The sequence below is a fragment of the Tribolium castaneum genome, chromosome 3, assembly GCF_031307605.1.
Source record: "Tribolium castaneum strain GA2 chromosome 3, icTriCast1.1, whole genome shotgun sequence".
Taxonomy (NCBI): Eukaryota; Metazoa; Arthropoda; class Insecta; order Coleoptera; family Tenebrionidae; genus Tribolium; species Tribolium castaneum.
Window position 1 is genome coordinate 23,992,156 of NC_087396.1, and position 20,272 is coordinate 24,012,427.

The window sequence follows — 20,272 nt, forward strand, 5'->3', positions numbered from 1 at the left end:
TTACGTCTTGTTCTAAGTACAGACTGAACCAAAAGTAACGCACGAAATTTTCAAAATTTGATTTATTTTTTTTAAAGTATGACTCTTTTTACATCATTATTTTTGAGTATAATGTCGTCATTTTTATTTTTTTTGTTTAGTTCTATTTTTTTGATAAGAATAAAAAATAAAAAAAGAAGAGAATGTAATAAAAAATTTGTCAAAGATATTGAAAGTAATACACAAAAAGTTCTATCTTTTCTTTTTTGTTTTATTTTATAAGAAGTAATTGTTTTTTGTTATTTTTGTGTTTAGGTGCCACATTAAAAGTTTTGATAATGATAATGATAATGAAAGAAAAAAAAGGTAAAACAAGTTAAGAACCAAAAGCCTATTATGTTTAATTGTCCGTATTTTTTAATTGTAATAAATTTAATTACAAAAGCAAACAAAACAAAGCAAACAACAAAATACGTACAGTAACAAACTAAATTATTGCACAAAAGAGAAAGGCTGTGAACAAGTTAATTAATCTTTTACAAATTTTGTAATAAAACTAGATTTAAATTTGCTTTATAAATTTCTTCATAAATTGCTTTCAACCTAAAAAATTATTTCTTTGAATTGCACTACATTTTTATGCCATTCATTTTTAATTTTCTACAGTTTATTGTTTTTAAATTTTTTCGTAAAGTTTGTTTTAGTTTCTCACTGTTAATTTTTTATAACTTCTGAAGTTTATTTTAGAAATATTTTAATTTCTTCAGTTCAATAGCTTGAAGCGAGAAGCAACAATTTTTAATCTTGTTATAGTTCTTTGCGTTTTACTAAAATTACAAAGTAAAATTTTGTTATAAAGTAAATCATTTTTTAATTATTTCAATTAGGACTGTTCCTTAAATCGGGTCTACTCATCTGTTTATCTAATAATTTTATTTTAGTTTTTACCGTTTAAATGTTTTTCCTTCTTCATTTTCCAAATATGTATCAAGATTTTGTCTCAGAACCTGAAAGAAAAACATTCAAAAAGTAATTAATTTTTTAATGGTGGTGGAAAACATTGATTGTTTTGAATAGATTAGCTCAAGTTGATAAAAATGTTGGTGCATAAATTGAAATCTGGGCCTAAATTGAATTATAATCCACCAGTTACACGCTGTACTCAGCAGGGCATAAATATGTATGTGGCACAATACAAATTACACAATTGGGGATGCACTGCTGTTAATAATATTCTCAAAACTAATGAACCAATTCCCTTGAGAACTCACATATTCTACTCAATTTGCGACAAGAAGCCTCTTCTTTTATTAACTGTTGGAATTATATTGAGCGATAAACAATTAAATTCAATTTATCTCCAACTAATAACTCGAGTTCAACTTGGCCAGATGTGGCGCTTTTAAGCTCATATTTTTAATTAAAAAGGCCACAGCATCGTTGTGCTGAAATTTTTAAAGTTTAGTCAGGTCAGATGGTGCGGAAATGACTTTCCGATATTCCGCATTTTTCATAATTTAGTGTTTTGCTTGTTTCTTATCAACAGCGCCAGAGGGTAATTTTTTCGGAACGAAATATTATTTTCTAACGGGATAAAATCGACAAGAATTTAAATGAATTCAGTTTCGAGAAACTAGAGGTAAATTCGTTACAAATCACAATTTTGAAAAATCGCCGACAAAAAGTGAAAATAAAAGTCACAGACTGGAAAGTCATTAACCAGATTACAGCCGACATTTGAGCTGTGACAAAGAAGCTGGCATACACACAGTGAACGTAAAAACTGGCTTCGGGCTAATTAAATCTGGTTGAGGAGCTTGTTCCTGAACCAGAAAGATAAGCCAGAGTCTGGCTAATTCTCTTTCGAGGACTTCTGTTTTGAGGAGAGGCTCAAACTGGGTCAGATAGTGTGTAATATAACCTTGTTGTCTTTCCGCTATATTAATGGGCTGTCTAACCGTTCTCTTTACACCTCTTACTTTCTCCCCAACTCGGTTATGTCGCGAGGGAGGTCTCGATGCGAAAATACGAGGGAGACTTGACCTAATTCTCTTGCAACTTTTGGACAAAATTGCTTGAAAAAAACTTTCTCCCCTTTAAAGTATTCAAGAAGGATAATTAACCTCGATGATTTATTTAACTTGGAGTTGGCCGGGCATTATCACTTTCATTATATTTGCACCCGAGGGATTTATTTCGGGATAAAGCAAAAATTTAGCGCCAGCTCCAGCCGTTTCACACACTTGCGGAGGACCATCATAAATATTAGGTCCATCAAGGAACAACAAAAAAAACAATTGTTGTTACTTAAAAAGTCTTAAAAGAGTAATAATAATTTTTTAAATAATTTATTAATTGTTTTTAGTACTTTTACTTATTTTTTATTCACCATAAATTATTAGAAAAACAAACTGAACCGGACATAAAATTGGCTAGCTTGACCAACTTTCACCTATGCAAACCACTGCGCTCTCACGTTTTGTAAAACTCGCTCTGGGTTATTTTTCTTTAATTATGATTGCTCTGGAACGTCTGTTTCCTTTGAATGATTTTTTGCGAGCGAAATAAATCATTCCGGTGCTGAGAGGTTCCTTTTGTTGCAGTGACCCCAAAAGTAAAATGCACTCCCGAGCTGATGAGGGTGGAGATTCCCATTTCGGCGTCGACGAAGCGCGTCTACCTGGGCAGTTTGCGGGACTATCCAGACCCCGCCTGCAGGCCCTACACCGATCCCTCGGGAACTCTCGCCGTGTTGGAGCTCAACCTGACTGATGTTTATCGATGTGCCGTCACCAGAGTCGTCAACAAGCAGACGGTACACTTTTTTCAATTAATCGATACCTTCCTTCACCTGCTTGCTCCCTTAAACTCCTGCTATTCCCGGCGCGTTTTACGCTCCTTTACATGCACAGCAGGAAATTGGTTTCGTGTATCTATTTTCGTTTTGTGACGTTCTTTTTCTTCTCCTATTAAAACATTAGTAAGCTCTGCCGTGAGAACGATAATCCTTTTATAGGGTTTAAGGCGAGAGCTTTATTTAATTTCGGGATGAAATTATTGTTGAGCTAATCCTGATGGTCCAAGTACCGGCGTTTTATCCATTAATAAAGAAGTTTTAAAAGGACTGACTCAGATGGGAGAATGACACTGAAGTTGAAGCTGCAGTTTATTGGAAATTAACTTTGAAACTGCTTTAGTGCGAAAACTATTTAAGAATAAAGAAGTGCGAAAGTAATTTGAACGCAAAGTATTTTGAAGCCTAAAAATCTGCTAAAACAAGTTTAAAAAAATATTTTTTTCACTTTTCTGAAGGTACTCAGGAAGCTTTAGCAAAAATTTCAAAATATAAAATCTCGTAAAAAGTTGGTATCATACAGAAAATGAGCCGCCGAATTCAATGGAACAAACCGCATTGCTCTACGACTTTGAGTTTTGGAGTTATGAATTTTTTTAATGAATAAAATTTTCCACTTTGACAAATGGCTACCCTAAATTTAGGCAAAAAATTTTAAATTTTTAATTCTTATGAAAAATTGATATAATATGTAAAATGAGCCGTAGAATTCAACCGAACAAACCGCAATGCTCTACGACTTTTAGGTTTTTTTTTATGAATTTTTTTAGTAAAAAACTTTGATCGCCTCTGTAGTCGGAACCATTGCCCGGAGCGGCTCCGGGTTTAATCGAAAAAATAGACAAAATTAAGCGCTATCAGATGATTTTTTGTTTGTTGCTCTAAGTTTTACAGTTTCCGAGAAAAACGCAAAAAAAGGTTTTCATTTTCACTTTTTTTCAATTTTCAACCGCCAATTACGGCGAAACTATTAGAGCTATCGAGAAACGGAAAAATGGAGGACAACCGGAATAAAAAACTCTACAAAATGGCATAGGACTCAAGGCGATATCTCGCAAAAAATTTTTCAATTTTCAAACGCCGATTACGGCCAAACCAAAAGAGTTAGGAGAAAATGCTTTTTTAGGTCGGAAAGAGCACATCAAAATCTATAAGATAGAATTAGTTTTATTTGATTTAGAGACACTTTAGAAATTGACCGATTTTAAGGGGGGGGGGGGTGTTAACTTTTTTTTAATTTTTTTTATTTTCTTATTTCTGGCTAAACTATTCGAAAAAGTGGAACTATTTTGATCCATACCTATGCAAAATGATCCGGGGAATCGATTGGCATCGAGAAAATTGCCAAATTCCCAACAGTTTTTTATTTATGAATTTTTTAAAATTTTTCCAATTTTTGCATTTGTCTCCAATTTGCTCGAAAACTCTTAGTCGGAGAACAATAATTTTTTTTGAAAAAGATAGATAATTTAAAGAGCTTTCCAACGATAATACACTTCATGAGGTTATCTCTGATAGTTCCGGAGCTATTGCTTGACAAAAGTTCCGGGTATCCAAAATCGACAAAAACTGCGACGAAAATTGAAAAATCAAACTTCTAAAAATCGAACATATGGACTTTTTGTGGACTAAAAACAACTTTTGTGGGTTGTTAAGACATGTAGAAGTCCATAAAAATTTACTGGAGTAAGTTTAAAAAAAAATTTTTTTCACCTCTTTGAAGGTAAGTTTTACTCAGGAAATTTTAGCAAAAAAATTGAAAATTTTAAATCTCGTGAAAAATTGGTATAATACAGAAAATGAGCCGCTGAATTCAATGGAACAAACCGCATTGCTCTACGACTTTTAGTTTTTGAGTTATGAATTTTTTTGTTGGATAAAAGTTGTAAAATTACACGTAGAACTGGCAACCTCCATCGTTCGCTGACTTTGCTAATGTTTAAACCATTTAATTACTTTGGAGTTGATAAAAATTGCATTTCAATTAGGCGCTTAAAATAGATTTGGACTTTTCAGTGCTTTGCAAAGAGTGATGTTATTGAATAATTCAGGTTAATAGCAGTTTCAGCACACTTAATTCTTAATTAAAGTTTCAGTCAGTTCTAAGCTGTACACACAAGAATATTAAAGTGCATTTAATATTAATGACTCCCCGTTCTGGACTCTAATCTATTCAACTCCATCAGTAATCCAACTCTGTTTCTGTATAATTCAATAAACTATCTGAAATTAGTATCAATCCGGATTGAATTCTCGCCAGATTTATCTTTTCGCAACGATAAATAATTAAAGCGAAAAACCGTTTCACATATTATACTCCAATCAAATTCGTTCTGCAAATCCCTCACGCATTTGCTGGAGCGTCTAATTGAATCAAGTCGTTTGGTCCAGTGGCTTGAACGCGAAAAAATCCAACTTTAGAGTCACACTTGATGTTTTCCCTCGATCGTTTTAATTTTGTGGAAGCTCGGGAAAATTGATTACGTGTTTTGACGTCGAGAATGGGAAAATTAATGTTAAGTTTCGCTCCGTTCCAGGGCAAGCAGATTTATTACCAAACATTAGTGATAGAATCCTTGGAAAATGTGGAAGGAGTGGCGAAAGAGATCCAGGAAACGCTCCACGTTAAGTGTTCCCTATTCTCCTCAAGGAACCATTCGATAGCGCGCCGAGACGTGCTCCCGGCGGGATTCCAGGAAGCCGAGTATGTCCTCTTACGAATTAATTCTCCCGATCACATGACGATGATTTTTAGGGACGCCGATTTGCAGTTTATGAATATCTCGGAGTCGAGGGCTCCAGACCCGATCCTGGGAGTGGGAGTGCGCCAAGCCGGGAAATTGGTTACGGGAGAATTGAACGTTTCGCCGGGAACTCCGCTCCAGATGGAGATTTTCCTGGATAAGGCCTCGGCGCCCATCTATGGGCTCCTGGTCACTCATATGCAAGTCACCGACACCAATGTCCAGGAGGAGACCATCATTTACAACGGGTGAGTAATTAGACTGTTTTTTGGGAGGTTTTCGTTAATTGTATCACCCGCTGCGATTTAAACGAGTGCGTGAGAGACTCGAATAAAGTATCCTCGAGTTATTTTTACGAACCACCCACTCACCACCGAAATTTCGATTGCGAATAAATCTACAGGAAAAGTGAAGATTTAATCGGGCGGAGTGATAAATTTGATGAAGCTGATAACTTTGGTTGATTAAAAATTATTAAACCCAGGAATACATTATTAAATAAACGCAGTTTTTAGTTTGATCTGGTTCACATTAAATTTTTATAAAATTCTCTCGTGAAGTAATTACTGGACCAGCCATACAGACAATGTAATATGTTTAAAAAGGGAAAAAAATGGCAAAAATTTTGTAAAATAAATGATTATCTGACTGACAAATGTGTATAACTGCTCGTAATATATGCGAGTTTTTAGTTTGTTTTAGCGAAATTTTGCAAAATAATTGCGTCTTGAAATAAAAAATAACTCTTTATATATCAGTTTAACAAATTGCCAGAAAAACTACGTTTTTTTCAATAGTGCACTCAAAAAATGCACAAAATACTATTTTTTGATTAATTTTTAGCGTAATTTTATTAACAACTAAGTAAAAAGTTTACATCCAAAGAAGCAAAATAATTCAAAATAATTCAAGCAAAATATTATTCTCGATCTAATTCGATAATTTTTTGTGTTTTAGAAAAACTAAGTAAAAAGTTGGAAAAAATGCGAAACCAAAAATATTTTAACTTTACACTTATTTTGAACAAAATTCTGTTATTAAAATTGTGCTTAAATAAAATAATAACGTGCTAAAACGACCCAAAAAAATTTTAAATTTTTTACTTCAATTTCAATTCATTTTTTATTTATTTCAATAAAAGTTTGCGAAAAAAACTAAGTTGTGACTTGTTTAAGCGCTGTAAAGAGACAAAAACACCAATATTTTTAATCCAGTGAAAAATTTGTTTTTGTATATTTTAAGAAAATTATGTAAAATAAATCGATCATCTGACTGCCAATTTTTGCAAATTTGATGTTTATTTTTATAGAACATTCACAAAACAAGTTTTTAGACGAAAATCTTTCTCATATAACTTAAAAAAAGTTTTATTTTTGACTGAATTAGGCGATTTTTTTGGGTAAATTTAGACGAATTATTGCGTTTTTGAATAAAGAACGTGGTAATATAATGCAAACATTGTAAAATTCTATTATATTTTCTGTACAATTCAGCTCGGTTTACCAAGTTTTTGCAATAACTGCATTATCATCTCCATTATAGTGTTTTTATATATGTTCGAAAAATTTGGGATAGCTTTATTTTTACAATATTATTTCGTTAATTTTTGGCGAAATTTTATTAAAAAATTGCATTTTTACTGAAAGTTTGTAAAAATAAATGTTTTTATCCATTTTAATGATTTTTCTACTAAATGAATTACTTTTACTTTTTGACTTTTTGGTTTATTTGGAACAATTTTTATTAAATAATGTGCTAAAAAAGCCAAAAAAAAAAGAAAAAAAAGACTTTTAGCTTAGTTTCAAGATCTAGTTTCAGCGCCCAATAAAGTAAAAATAAAACCATCTTGGACCCAATATATTGAGCAATTTTTTTGTCATATTTCTGATTGAATTTAATGTAATTGCGTTTTTGACTATTGGCTGAACCATTCTCAAATACTTAAAAAAAAGAAGTTAACATAAATTTTTACCTAATTATTATTATTTTTTAACAAAATTTTGCCAAAAACTAAGTTTTGACTCGTCTAAAGTGCTTAAAAAAATAACAATATTTTGCCAATTGAATGATTTTTTGGACAATTTTTAGTGTGTGCAGTTATGGTAAATTTGTATTTTTGGTTTCAAAAGTAGGTAAAATGTAAATATTACAAGAAGGTAATGAAAGAAACAAATAGTAAAATTGTAGACTGTGTAAAAATAGAGGCTTAATCGATCGTGAGTTAGTTACTGCACTCAGTGTTTTTCGTTTTTGTAGCAACTCGCATTTAATTCGAGTCAATTTATTTGCTGTTGTGTTTACCTTTTTGCTGTCATTATTTACCTTTCTTGTCAATGTTCCGCAGCCTCCTTCCATTCGGTCTAATTTCCGAACTTTGCCAATTAATAACAAACTCATTCCAACTTCCCTTGTTATAATTTTTCAGGTGCTCGGTCGATCCATACCTATTCGAAAACTTCAACACAGTGGACGGCGACTTCCTCGCCGCCAAATTTCGAGCTTTCAAATTCCCCGAATCAACTTACGTCCAATTTAAAGGAACGGTCAACGTATGTCTCGACAAATGCAAAGGGGTAAGCGAAATTTTAATTACCCACAAGTTTAAATCCGTCTGAATATTCATAAATACACAAGTAATATTGCAGGCCACTAGTTGTTTTATTGCGGCCGACATGAATATTCAAGCCTAACTTTATCAACGACCTCCTATTAGTGTTGATATTCACTCCGAAACAATTTCACCTATGCGGGGATTCAATTTTTGGCTCAATTAATTAAACTTTCCGATTCAAATGTGTAGAAGTGACGCTGTTCCATTCTCAAAAATTAATTTTATCCAAGGAAAAGGTCGCTTTGTTATTTGCGAAAATGGCTAAATCTGCACGATGTGTCGAAACATTTCCCGGGAAAGAAATCTGTTTTATGCGCTACAAACGTCGCCGAGGTTACACAAGGATTCAGCTTAGAGTTATTGATGTCACAAGACGCAAACTTATTGGAGAAAAAGACAAAGAGCTCAGCTCTGATCCCCAGCTCTGAACTAGTTCTAATTTGCCTCAAATTATTCGATTACGGTTATTGCGAAAGTTTTTTAATACACTTTGTTGTGCGCGAAAGCAGCCCTTCAATTGCTATTTGTAAAGAACAAAAAACATGTTACGATTTTTTGTTTTGCAAATAATTTATTATATCACCAACAGAATATGCACAAACGTATAAAAAACGTAAAAAATAAAGCTTAATAACATGTTAATAAAAATTTAGAAAAAAAAACAATTCTATAAAATAGATACTCTAGAGATAAAAATATAATAATAAAAATAAATAAGAAGAACAAAATAAAATAACACACAGCCCCAAAAAGAAGCATTTTACTATATTACCTTAAATTTTTTATATTAAAGACTATTTTAGGTAATAGAAAGAAGGTAACAGAAAAATTGAAAAAAAATGGAGAAAAAAAATTACGTTATCATAGTTTTAAAAAATAAATTAGGAACTAAAGATGATGTTTTTTCAGCCATTTTATGCGGTTAAATACTTTTTTTAATTGTAAACTCGTTTTCTGCGACGTTTATTAAATTGGATAATGAAAAATATTAAAATAAAGCTATTTCTGACTTTTTACAGCGAGTTTTGTCGTTTTTAAGCAAGAAATTATTCACAGAAATCTAGATATTTACTATTTTCTAATTTCAGTTTTATTGTCTATTGAAAAAATGATAGGCTGTCCTGCATATTGAACGCCGTACTTCGTAAATATTTCTAATTATAGTTAAAATTTTTGATGTAGTATATTTTTGGGCAAAAAAGTGATTTGGATCGATTTCGATTATTGCGTTTGCTTTTAATAACAATTTTTTACCGAAAAAGTTTAAAAGTTTGGTAATATTGCAGGAGAGTAGAGGCGAATGAAGTTGTTTTCATTGTATGAAACTAAATTGAAAATAATATTTCATCTTATTACTCGTTGCTCCACCCATCCAACTCGAAGAAAACTCATTTTTCCGCCTTACTTTCTTTATGTACTCTAGTTGTGAAGTTTATTTGTTTCCCAGGTGGAGTGCAGCGACGGCCAGATCGGCTACGGTCGAAAGCGGCGCGCCATTTCCTCAAATCCCAGCAGTCCTAACGGCTTATTCGAAATAACCATCACGTCGTTCATAAAAGTCGATTATGAAGAGGGATCGGAAAAGTTGAAAGACCTAATCGAGAACCAGACAGTGATGTACAATAACAAGATGCTGATAGTCGGCAATCAAATGACGGATAATCGGAGGCTTTATAAAACCCTAGACGACAACAACTTAAAAAGCCTAGAGAGCAAAGAGGAGCGCTCTTACACTTCCATTGTGGCAGAAAACTCATCGTCAGCGCGCAATTTCGATCTAGCCGTTATTTCGCTTTTAGTTTTGTTCAGATTGTTCTTGTAAATACGAGGTGCAGAAACCAATTGGAATAATTGCGATGTAAATATGTCTGTGATAAAAACATTCTTCATCTGCACAGTGCGAGAGGGTTTGTAAAAACGCAATACTAATTTAATACTGCCAGCTTTATTCAATTAACATGCGGCCATTAAATCAACGATTCGGAAGAAACTTGCATGCGAATTTTATATCACGTGCAAAGACCGACGATTTTAACGAACCAGCTTCAAAATATTGACTCTTAACTGTAATAACTATTTTTAAATTAATATTAATTATTTAACTAGTCTGTATTTTGAATAAACGCCGTAATTTTACTGTCGACGTGTTTTATTTCCTGCCCTAATTAACTACACACTTTATTTTATTGAAAAAACAGAACCCAGTGAGATAATTTTTTCACCAATCTTATTGGAGTTTTTGTTGCCTAAATATTAACAAGAAGTGATGAAAATGTGCGTTTTTAACTTCCAGAATCGACCAGATTATGCAGAGTGTGTTTAAAGTAACACATAAATTTTTTCTCATCCTGTAGAAAAAATATAAAATAAAGATTTGCAGTGCATATAATTTTATTAAAAAAAATGCTTACAAAAAATAAAGAATTTGATTGATGAAAAAAAATAGTATAAATTAATTAATATTTAATGAAATTATTTGCCTTCATTCAACAAAATTTAAGAAAAGTAGACCGTTTTTTATTCTCAAATAAACGGAAATTACACTAATGTAATCGAATTTTTTTTAATAAGTTAGGTTGTATGATTATATAAGATAAAACAAAGTTTTAAATTTATTAATAGTATTAAACTAGTCTGTATTTTGAATAAACTCCATAATTTTACTGTCGCTGTGTTTTATTTCCTGACCAAATTAATTACACAAAAAATAAAAACCAGTAGGATTTCAGTCTTATTGGCGTTTTTGTTGTTTAAATATTAATAAAGAGTGACAAAAATGCTCCAGGATCGACCTGATTATACAGATGTGTTTAAAGTAACGTCTAAACTTCAAATTTTCAGTTATCCTGGATAAAACTGAAAAAAATTAACACTGGTCTGCAACGATATCCTCTTTTAAATAAAAATTAGTAAAAATATAAGGTTTAAAAGTGCTAAATTTACATCTGCTAACACATAAAAAAATTAATTTCCCAAAATTTAATATTTTTTGTGTTTTTTTGTTACATTTACGCTATTTTAATTAATTAGAATCGTTTCTGTACGTAAGATATAAAAAATGTTTTAGGTGATAAGAAGATAAACAAGGTAAGAAATCAGTCGAGATTTTTTTTGTTATGATTTTTTTAATTTTTACTTGCGTTTTATTATCGAAAATTTTCGTACAATCAATAAACATGAATAAAGATTTTATTACGAAATATTACACATAGATGAGAGACAATACAACTGGAAATAGTTAGAAGATCGTCAGAATAAATAAATAAATAAAATTAACCCATTTTTGGCAGATTAATGTACTTATTCTCCCTGTCGTAAATTTAGGTCAAAGTTTTAGAAACCACATTTTGTAGCTAAAAGTTCCAAATTTTCAATTAATTACGAGCGCCCGTAAAATAAAGGTTAGCTTCTGCGTTTGACCGTAAATTTGAATTAAATTTAAATTCTACAGAACAGTTTATCTAAATGGTAGTGTCCTTTGGGATTGACGATCATTGATCGAATAGTCAATACTTGGCAAAATTTATAGTATAGGAGGTATATTACGACCTACCGCAATTTAGTGAGGGGAATTATGATAATTGAAGTAGCGGGTTAGTAGCTGTGGAAGTCCCTAGAGTTGCTTATTTGGATATGGAGCACACATGTTTCCAAATAATTGAGTCTCTAGGTACCAAACGTCTTTGTAAAATTTAAGACTCGACTGAAGGGACTGAGTAAATCTCCGACATTGTTCAATCAATATTTTCACACCACGTAATTATTCTGTGCACTTTGCGGACGCAAGCTGTAAATAAAAGACTGATTATTAGTCCCAACTTACATGGAAACTCTTTGATGAACCCGATTTGCATTTTAAGCACGCCATAAATCTCTATCTCAAAGCTAAGTTAACTAACGCCGAAGAAAAGAAATTGCATATTTTAGGAGGTGCTCTAAAAGGCAATGAATTATTCGGGGAGACAGAGAGTGGAGTAACTAGCAGACGTATGTCTCCGGATTATCTCACAGTGCAAGACTTCACACATAATTCAATTGCAACTTTTTTCAGTTGCATTAAGTGCTTTTAATTTTGGGGTTATTTGAATAGGTTTCTGCCTCAGTGAGGGCAAACAGATTAACGGAGGCATTAATCTCTCGAGATTGGCTCATTAACTGAGTAATTTAATCACCGACTTACCTATCTAATTTGTATTATGCTCCATAACGAATGATTCCCTCTCAGGATTAGCCCGAGACGACGAAATCCCGTGAAGCAAACAATTTCCGGTAAATAAAATTGGGTGCTAGTTAGTGAGGGCATTAATTAAAAGGTGCAGCTCAAACAGCGTACGAAAGATAAACAGATTGTCCGAAGGATAAAAGGACTCGCTCATTGCCCGGTTCAACGCACGGATAAAATCGCTGAAACGTCCTATTTTCCGGTTTCAATAATCGATTTTCCTTTTTAAATGAGAGATTTCAATCAGCGATAAAAGTAATTTATCGGCGGCTTGTAGCGGGGAATTAATCCACAAATAAAATATTCCGAACACTCCCACACAGAGTGGAAGTTTCACTCCGGAAAATTTGTCAATTCCGGAATTTTTAACCGAGCTAAAGCGCAATCTAAAATTTAAAGTCGAAACTAAAGCATCACTTATCAAAATATCTCAATGAAAGCAACGCTCACCTGTCAAATTATCGTCACAATTTAAATGCGCGAAAAATTATATTGTGCCGAGCTGACAACAAAAAAGACAAGTTAATTACGCCACAAAAGCTCACCTCAAATTAAAACTGCACCCAGTCAAGTAACAATGGCCCAGTTTTCCATTTATTTTAATTTTTGTGCTTGAGAACTTGATTCTTCCAATTCTCTCGAAATTAACATAATCCGCTCGTCACGGAGTCAATTGGCACATGCGGAGGAATTGTTTTGAAAAATTCATTCCGCTGCTCGTGGTCCAATTGCATTCTTGGGTGAGGTCCAACCGGTAAATTGTGTCCTTTTGATTCAAATAAATTGCTAGATTTTGTTTTGGTTCGGAGCAGCATGCGCACTTTAATTAAATTCATTCCAGCTGGAAAATGCGGAATTTTAAATTGTAATTTATTCGAGGATAGAAATCGTGTCCTGATTTGGGATGCATCTGCGATAACGTGTTTTCAGTGGGCGTAAATTTGCAAAATTCTAACTAACTTACTGTTAGGATTTTTCAGCAGGAAAAAATGAGGATTAAAGTTTCAATCTGATACAATTTAAAATTGTAATAACGTTGCAAAAACAGGAAAAACTTTCAACTTGCAAGTGTAGACATACAAAACGACTTAATTTCCTGAAACGTCTCTTGTAATTTCGCAAAGAAAGCGAGTTTACCGGTTATTAAATTTACCTTCTAGAAGTTTAGTAATGCAAGCTTTGCTTCGTTCAAAATTAAATGCAACTTTTTTAAAGTATGTGTAGGTATTAGATTGGAAAAAGTTTGAAACAATTTTATACTACATAATTAGGTATAGTAAGGTAATTAATTTTAAATGATTAAAGATTTTTAAACCCATAAAAACAACTACAAATTTTGTTTTTTATCCATCTCTTTGTTTTTCTTTATGTACACTAAAATTTATTTTCTTTTTTTGTCACTAATCAACAATTTCCAAACACGTTTATCAATTTTTTAGTGTAATTTTTATTTGTATTTATAGTTGTATTTAACGTTATTAGGAAAAAGCTTTTTTACTTTTCCATAGGCTCAGTAGGTTTAAACAGATTAACAGTGTTTATCGTCTTCGTAAATTTTTATATTTGAAAGAGGATTTTGAAGCAGACAAGTGTAAAACAAATGTTAAAACTAGCAGACTTACTTTTTGTTTTTAAATATTTTTAAATATTTGGTTGAAAGTTATCGCAAAACTCATAGCACAATAATTAAAATTATGGTGGAGGCGCCGGGCAAATAAAACCACATATTATTTAAAGCGAAATTTAATTAGTTAATTAACTTTGTCAATTTATTTTATGCAAAAATTACAAAAACATATTAGATTTGTAAACAATTAATACATTTTTAGTTTTAGGAAACCCAGAAAAAATTCTTTATTTTTTTTAAATTGAAATAAGTTCTGAACTCGTATTACCAATAGTATCAAAGAAATATTTCAATATTACTTTACCTAATAAAAATTCAACACAATGTGTGCTAATTGCATTTTCATCTGTGTTGAAAAGTGCCACAGAAGCGCATTTATCAATTCACTGTTAATTATTCCAGTTAACAATGTCTTTTATTTTGGCTTAGTAATTACTACAGTATTATTTATACACGTGCTAATTAGTGGTAGAATCTAGCACTGTCTGTTCACAATTTATTGTATTCGTGTACTGTTTATTGTCCTACGAGCAGAACACGCTCATTACGTTCATTATTTTTTCCTAAAGCGTTTAATATCAATGTGGCTGCGTTTGATTTCATTATAAGCGAAAATAAATACAACCAGAATTGAAATACCGATAAGGTCAAACCTAAGCCGATTTCACCACGTCATGTCACCCAGAATCAAAAAACCTCCAGCAAGGGTTTTAACCCCCCGGTTAAAATCCTCCAATTAATTAAAAGCGTCCCGTGTTGGAACGTATCTCCGTATGATTCTTATCGTGTGTTATTAACAATACAAGTTCCGGGCGTACATCGCCCGTCTCGTTCTCTTTTCCGGTCAGACTCCGGGCGAGAGTAAGGCTACAGGTCCCACGTTAAGTTGCAAATTTCCCAAATCGACCGTGGACGGAACCGCACGAATCTGCTCGCGAACGTAAAAGCTCATACGCTGAAGATTTAAGCTCAGTCTCATCTGGGATACTGCCTAGCAACTGGGCACTGTTTTAGTGAAAAGCACGCGAGCCAACGTGCTTTCAGCACACGTTTGCAATTTTTGTTGGGCTGTGGGCTTTTTTCCAAGCGAATTGAGTTGATGTTGCGCTTTTATACAGACGGTTTTCGATGTTAGGCACATTGCAGGACTAGGAAGGTAAGTGGTTCCGGGCATGGGGTATTTTTAAAGCGAATGGTTGCGGAAAGTCAAAGCCAAAGTTTTGATAAAATATCTAGAAAAATTATCTCTCTTCGTTCGTTCATAATTAGACGTATTTTTTGTTAAGAGCAATGCAATAAATGCAATAAATTCAACATTATATACAGTTTGATTTTATTTATGGATACAAACCAAAGTGTAAATTTGAAAATGTTTTTGTTACACATTGATGAAAAATAGTTATGTAAAACGTAAATCCATTATTAATATCCATTTTTCTGCCTTTCGGGAGTTTCCACAAAATTGAATTATTAGCTCGTATTGCAGTTTTTACATCAATAATTTTATGACAAACATTTTGCAAATTATTTCAAGTGTTTTGACATCAAAAATTTCTTTGTTTTCCTAAAATGTAAATTTTGAAATTAAAACAACTTGAGACAAGTTGACACGTTTTTGATTATACCTTTAATTGAACTAAATAAAAAAAAATATTTTTTCTTACTATTTGCATCTATTACGAATAAATATAAAAAATATTAATTAAAAATGTTTTAAATATCATAATATTGTGTTTAATCTTTCTAATTTGGTTTTGATGTTTCAGTTTCTAGTTTAGTGAGCTTTTTTCAAAAATTCAAAGCACTTTTTTGATATACAAATATTTTTATTTTATGCTATTAAATAAATTTTTATTGTTGTCCTGTCTTTTAATTCTGAAGATTTAATTAAAATGTGATGTATAGAAAAATATTTAAATAAATTATTTTGTTATTTATTTAGTTATGAATCATTTGTTTTTTTAATTATTACAATGCAAACAATGCATGATCTATTTGCAACAAGTGCTGAACAATTTTAAATTTATCTGCAACTATTATTCAGCTTTAAACGAAGTTATATATTATTAGAAATTCTATAACGAAAATAAATGTAAAGTATTTTTCTTTAAAGTTATAATTTTTTGCTTCCAGAAAACTTACAATAGAATTAATATAAAATACCAAATAGGTAGTTGAAAAGTTTTTCTCTTTTTGTTTTTGGCTTATTTTACAATGAGTGATTGGTATTTTATAATTTTTTTGTAATAATTTGGCTGTTATTTAAACACAAAACAATCTATCATTTTGGTAAAATAAGAACTTATGTGTAAAATCATTGATAAGTGTATTGATTTTTGAATTTATTTTTTGTTATTAAATTTTTTTAGTATAAACGTACTGTTATCGTAAATCATAAACTAAAAAATATTGGTTATTACTGAAAATAGTAATAACAATAAAATAAAAAATTACGTTATTACTCAAAAACCAGTGACTTGATGAAAGTTGCTCTGGGCCAAAAATCGACCTTTTCAAGTTTTTTTTTTGAAAAATTACCTAACTAACAAAATAATAAATTTTGTGCGTTATTGCTTTTGGTATTAAATATCGCACTAGTTTATTGACTATTAATGCTTTATTAAAAGTTTGTCGAAATTTTTTCAACTTGTAAATTAAATTAGCAAATTTATTGACCCTTTTCCACACAAAAAGGGTGGTAAAGTATGCGATGAATAAAGTTTTAGGACCCGTACTGCAAACAGTTGTAAACACTAACACACGTTTTGTCCCCTAATCTACTTTATTTATACTCCCACCAACAGTGCGACGAGAGTTAATTAACATTTCAATAATCCTTTAATATAATAGTTATCAAGTGAATTCGTTACGGGTTTAATTAAAATATTTACACATGCATTATTATCGTTAATTAGGATGTTTACGTCAAAACTATTAGTGTGCATAAACAGGCTTTGTTAAAGTTTTTTAAAACTGACGATGAGAAAATCGAATCCGGTCTTCGAAGCGAGATCTGGAGAGGTCAGCCACCGTTCACAATAAGCTTCTTAGGAATCGAATTTCAAACGAAAATATTCTGCCCAATTTATTAAAGCACGACGACAAAGAGATCGCGTGCGGTTGCTTTACATTTAGCTTTAGTCTTATTTCACTTGCAAGGAAAACGCTTACAGTCAAGTGGCATTTGAGGTAAAAAATCTTCGGTTATAAATTAAATCGGGTTGGATGTCAAGCGCCCTGAAAGTAAATTTGAATAGTGCGCGCTTGCATTGTTTGCTTTTGGTGAAGACAAATTACGTATTCACTGTCACCATGTCGAGGGACGTTCGGGTTAAGGCGCGATTTGCTCGCGTTTCGCGCCAAGAAATTAGACAAAATTAAAAAAATAAAAAAAAATTATTCTACTCAGATTATTCGTAAAAATATTTGCTCGGTTATTAAAACCATGCATCCAATCAATCATCTAAACAACAAACAAATTGGGAAGCGCTCTGAAAAGTTAATAAAGTCGAATATTAACGATATTGGTCGTGATTTATTTGCACTGAAAGTCCCTCATAATGTCAGTTTATTGGAGAGATAATGACGTTGGCGAATGTCGGCGGTAACCCACCGAGACTAACGTATTGTAACTGTCCATAAGTAATTAATCAACTACAACAATAAACTTCAATACGATTATGTCATTCCGTAATTAGCCGTTAAATTACTAATTGCCAACACAACTGACGGAAAAATCGGACGCTGGTTAAAGGCACGTTTGCTCTAATTGGACGCGATAAGAAATTAGTTCCTCGGTTGTGACATGTGTAAGGACCCTCACTTGCAATCTCCACCAAATTATTGTCAAAGGGAACAATGCGTCTGACGGTAAATTAGGACTCCACTAACTCAACTTCACACACTAGGGCTTAAAAGTGATTTCCTCGCTAAGTATCACCGGATTCGCGCCGGATGGCTTGTTGCATACGCGATTTTAGATGCAATTTATTCGGGTAATGGGCCCATCAGAAGGAAATTTCAGCCTCCAGTTTATTACGGCGCTTTCAATCTCGCGCCAATTTTGGCAGAAAATCGAAAACAGGCGTAAAATATGTATAAATCAATTCATAATTTATCCACGATTTTTTAACCCAAGTGTGGTAAAAAACTTAATTTTTTTTTGATAAAGAAGTAGAAGGTGATTTTTATATTTTTATTAGTCAATCACTCATTTCTGGAGCAAATGAGACACCAGTGAACCGGTTTAAGGACCGATTTTTTTCACAGAACAGGATTTCGTCTTAGGTGCGAACAAAATGGTCGATTTGGCTTAGTTTTTTTCAATAATTTGTTTTTTTTTAAATACACATTTTTTATTATTACACAAAAACTAAAAATTGAAATAAATATTTTTTTAAATAATTTCAAGTTTTACTAGAAGTCTTTAAAACCAGCGTTTGGGAAAGTTTTCTAAAATCTGGCTTCTACTGGTGATGGAGACGTAAAAAGGGTCAATAAATTAGTTGTGATAACGTGGAAATGGAACTCGTTTCGAGCGCACCATCAATACCTCCATCATGTATAAAGTGTGAAAATGATCGCATATTACACTGTCATAAGCAGAGAACATAATAGACGAATATGAAAAACGTGCATAAATATCCGGTTATGGAGCTCATGTTCACCCGTCTTTGCTATAATCGAGCTAATAACGGCTTGGTTTTTTAATCCGAAACTGCAACCGAGGTTTATTGGGGATTTTGCAAATATTTGCACAAGCTGAGATGCTAATCCGTGTGTGACAATACGCTGGAAAGACGACTTAATCACAAATTCCAAAACTGCGCAAATTTAAGGCATAAAATGCTCACACTTTTTAAATTACCGAAAACAATGCCAAATTTGTTTTCCTGTGGGACTGTAAGCCCTGCGGTGAACTGAGGAGCCGAGAGGAATGCGCTGTGTGGTTGGTCTAACTGTTTGAATAATTTACAGAATGTCCAATAAATATGGTACAAATTTAATTTAAAATTAAATTAATAAATGATAAATCGGCTCGAGTTGAGAAAAATTAAATTCACTTGGAGGAAAAAAAGAAACAGGGTTATTCCGGAATAAATCATCAATGCTCTTTGAAAGAGGGTCATTTTGGAAGGGTTGTGGTAACTGAACAATACAACAATACTAAAGTGTGTGAATTTATGACGCACTTCTTGTTATCTCACTACATGATAAAATGTTATAACTGGAAACTACAGCAGCCTTTGGGCAATAATCCAGTATTTGGTTAATTAACTACATGTTTAAAAAATAGACGCGTAAAATTTCATGCCCCGAGTTGGAATGTGTTCGTCCTACGCTTGAAAAAGAAGGAACACAAATATCCGGCGACAGTGAAAAAGTTGATTTGCTTTGCCTTGAGCTCTTTTAAATGGAAATCTGTGGTTCCAATTCGAATCTTCTCCCCAACTGCAATGAAACTTAAACTTAAACTATTTAAAAAGCAACGTTTTTACTTCTCTTTCCCTCTTGATTAAACAAGATAAAGGCAATGTCGTTGCTTTAGCGCACTCTATCTCTCCATTAATCCAAAATTTGCTCCACTCAAAAGTTTGTGTGTATAAGTTTAACGTCTTAATTCAGTAAGCAGTACACAAGACGCCCTCTTCAACCTAACCAATTGCTTCGTGATTGTTAAATTTGGCGGAAATACGTGTTCAGACATCCAAGCCAGATTACGCCTCTGATTCTGGATTAACTCCTTTGAATTGCAAAAAGGTTATGGATTACTGGGATTACAGAAAAATTATTTCTTAGCCAAATTTAAACTGTTCGCTAGAAGGTTCACTCCAATGACGATAAATCAAACACTGATTGGTGACTAGCGAAAAGTTTATTGTTTCAGCAACTTTGCTCGTTTTTAATCGGATTCATAAAGCACAAATCCGGCAAACAAGGAGAAAAATTCAATTAGTGCTTGGAAAAGGTGACGTTGGAATGAAAACTGTTTACTTGCATTTCTCTAGTTGAAAACTTACTTAATCAAGAGACATTTTGCCGTGTTATTAAAATCTTTAAATAAATAATCTTTTCTCCCTTATTTCTCGGATAAAGTCGGGCTTAACTTTTTTTATTTTTTTTATTTTCTCAATTACGGCTAAACTATTCAAAAAGGTGGAACTCTATTTACCCACACCTATGCAAAATGACCCAAGGAATCGATTGGCATCGAAAAAATTGCCAAATTTCCAAT

General features: G+C 32.4%; 2 protein-coding genes across 3 annotated transcripts in view; both read left to right on the forward strand.

Moving 5' to 3' along the window:
• The window catches only part of qsm (quasimodo), a 35,665-nt gene extending 25,339 nt beyond the window's left edge, over nt 1-10,326 (forward strand). Inside the window, exons 2-6 of the mRNA XM_967498.5 lie at nt 2,583-2,794; nt 5,371-5,537; nt 5,589-5,825; nt 8,003-8,150; nt 9,636-10,326. Of these exons, the coding sequence (XP_972591.1) occupies nt 2,583-2,794; nt 5,371-5,537; nt 5,589-5,825; nt 8,003-8,150; nt 9,636-10,010 (1,139 nt within the window). The 3' untranslated portion in view covers nt 10,011-10,326. The remainder of the gene's footprint in view (nt 1-2,582; nt 2,795-5,370; nt 5,538-5,588; nt 5,826-8,002; nt 8,151-9,635) is intronic.
• Nucleotides 10,327-14,999: 4,673 nt separating this feature from the next.
• LOC103313539 (uncharacterized) overlaps nt 15,000-20,272 on the forward strand; it is a 30,937-nt gene continuing 25,664 nt past the window's right edge. For both annotated transcript variants that reach the window (XM_015981237.2, XM_064355572.1), the window contains exon 1: nt 15,000-15,193. The gene's annotated coding sequence lies outside the window, so the exon portion shown is untranslated. The remainder of the gene's footprint in view (nt 15,194-20,272) is intronic.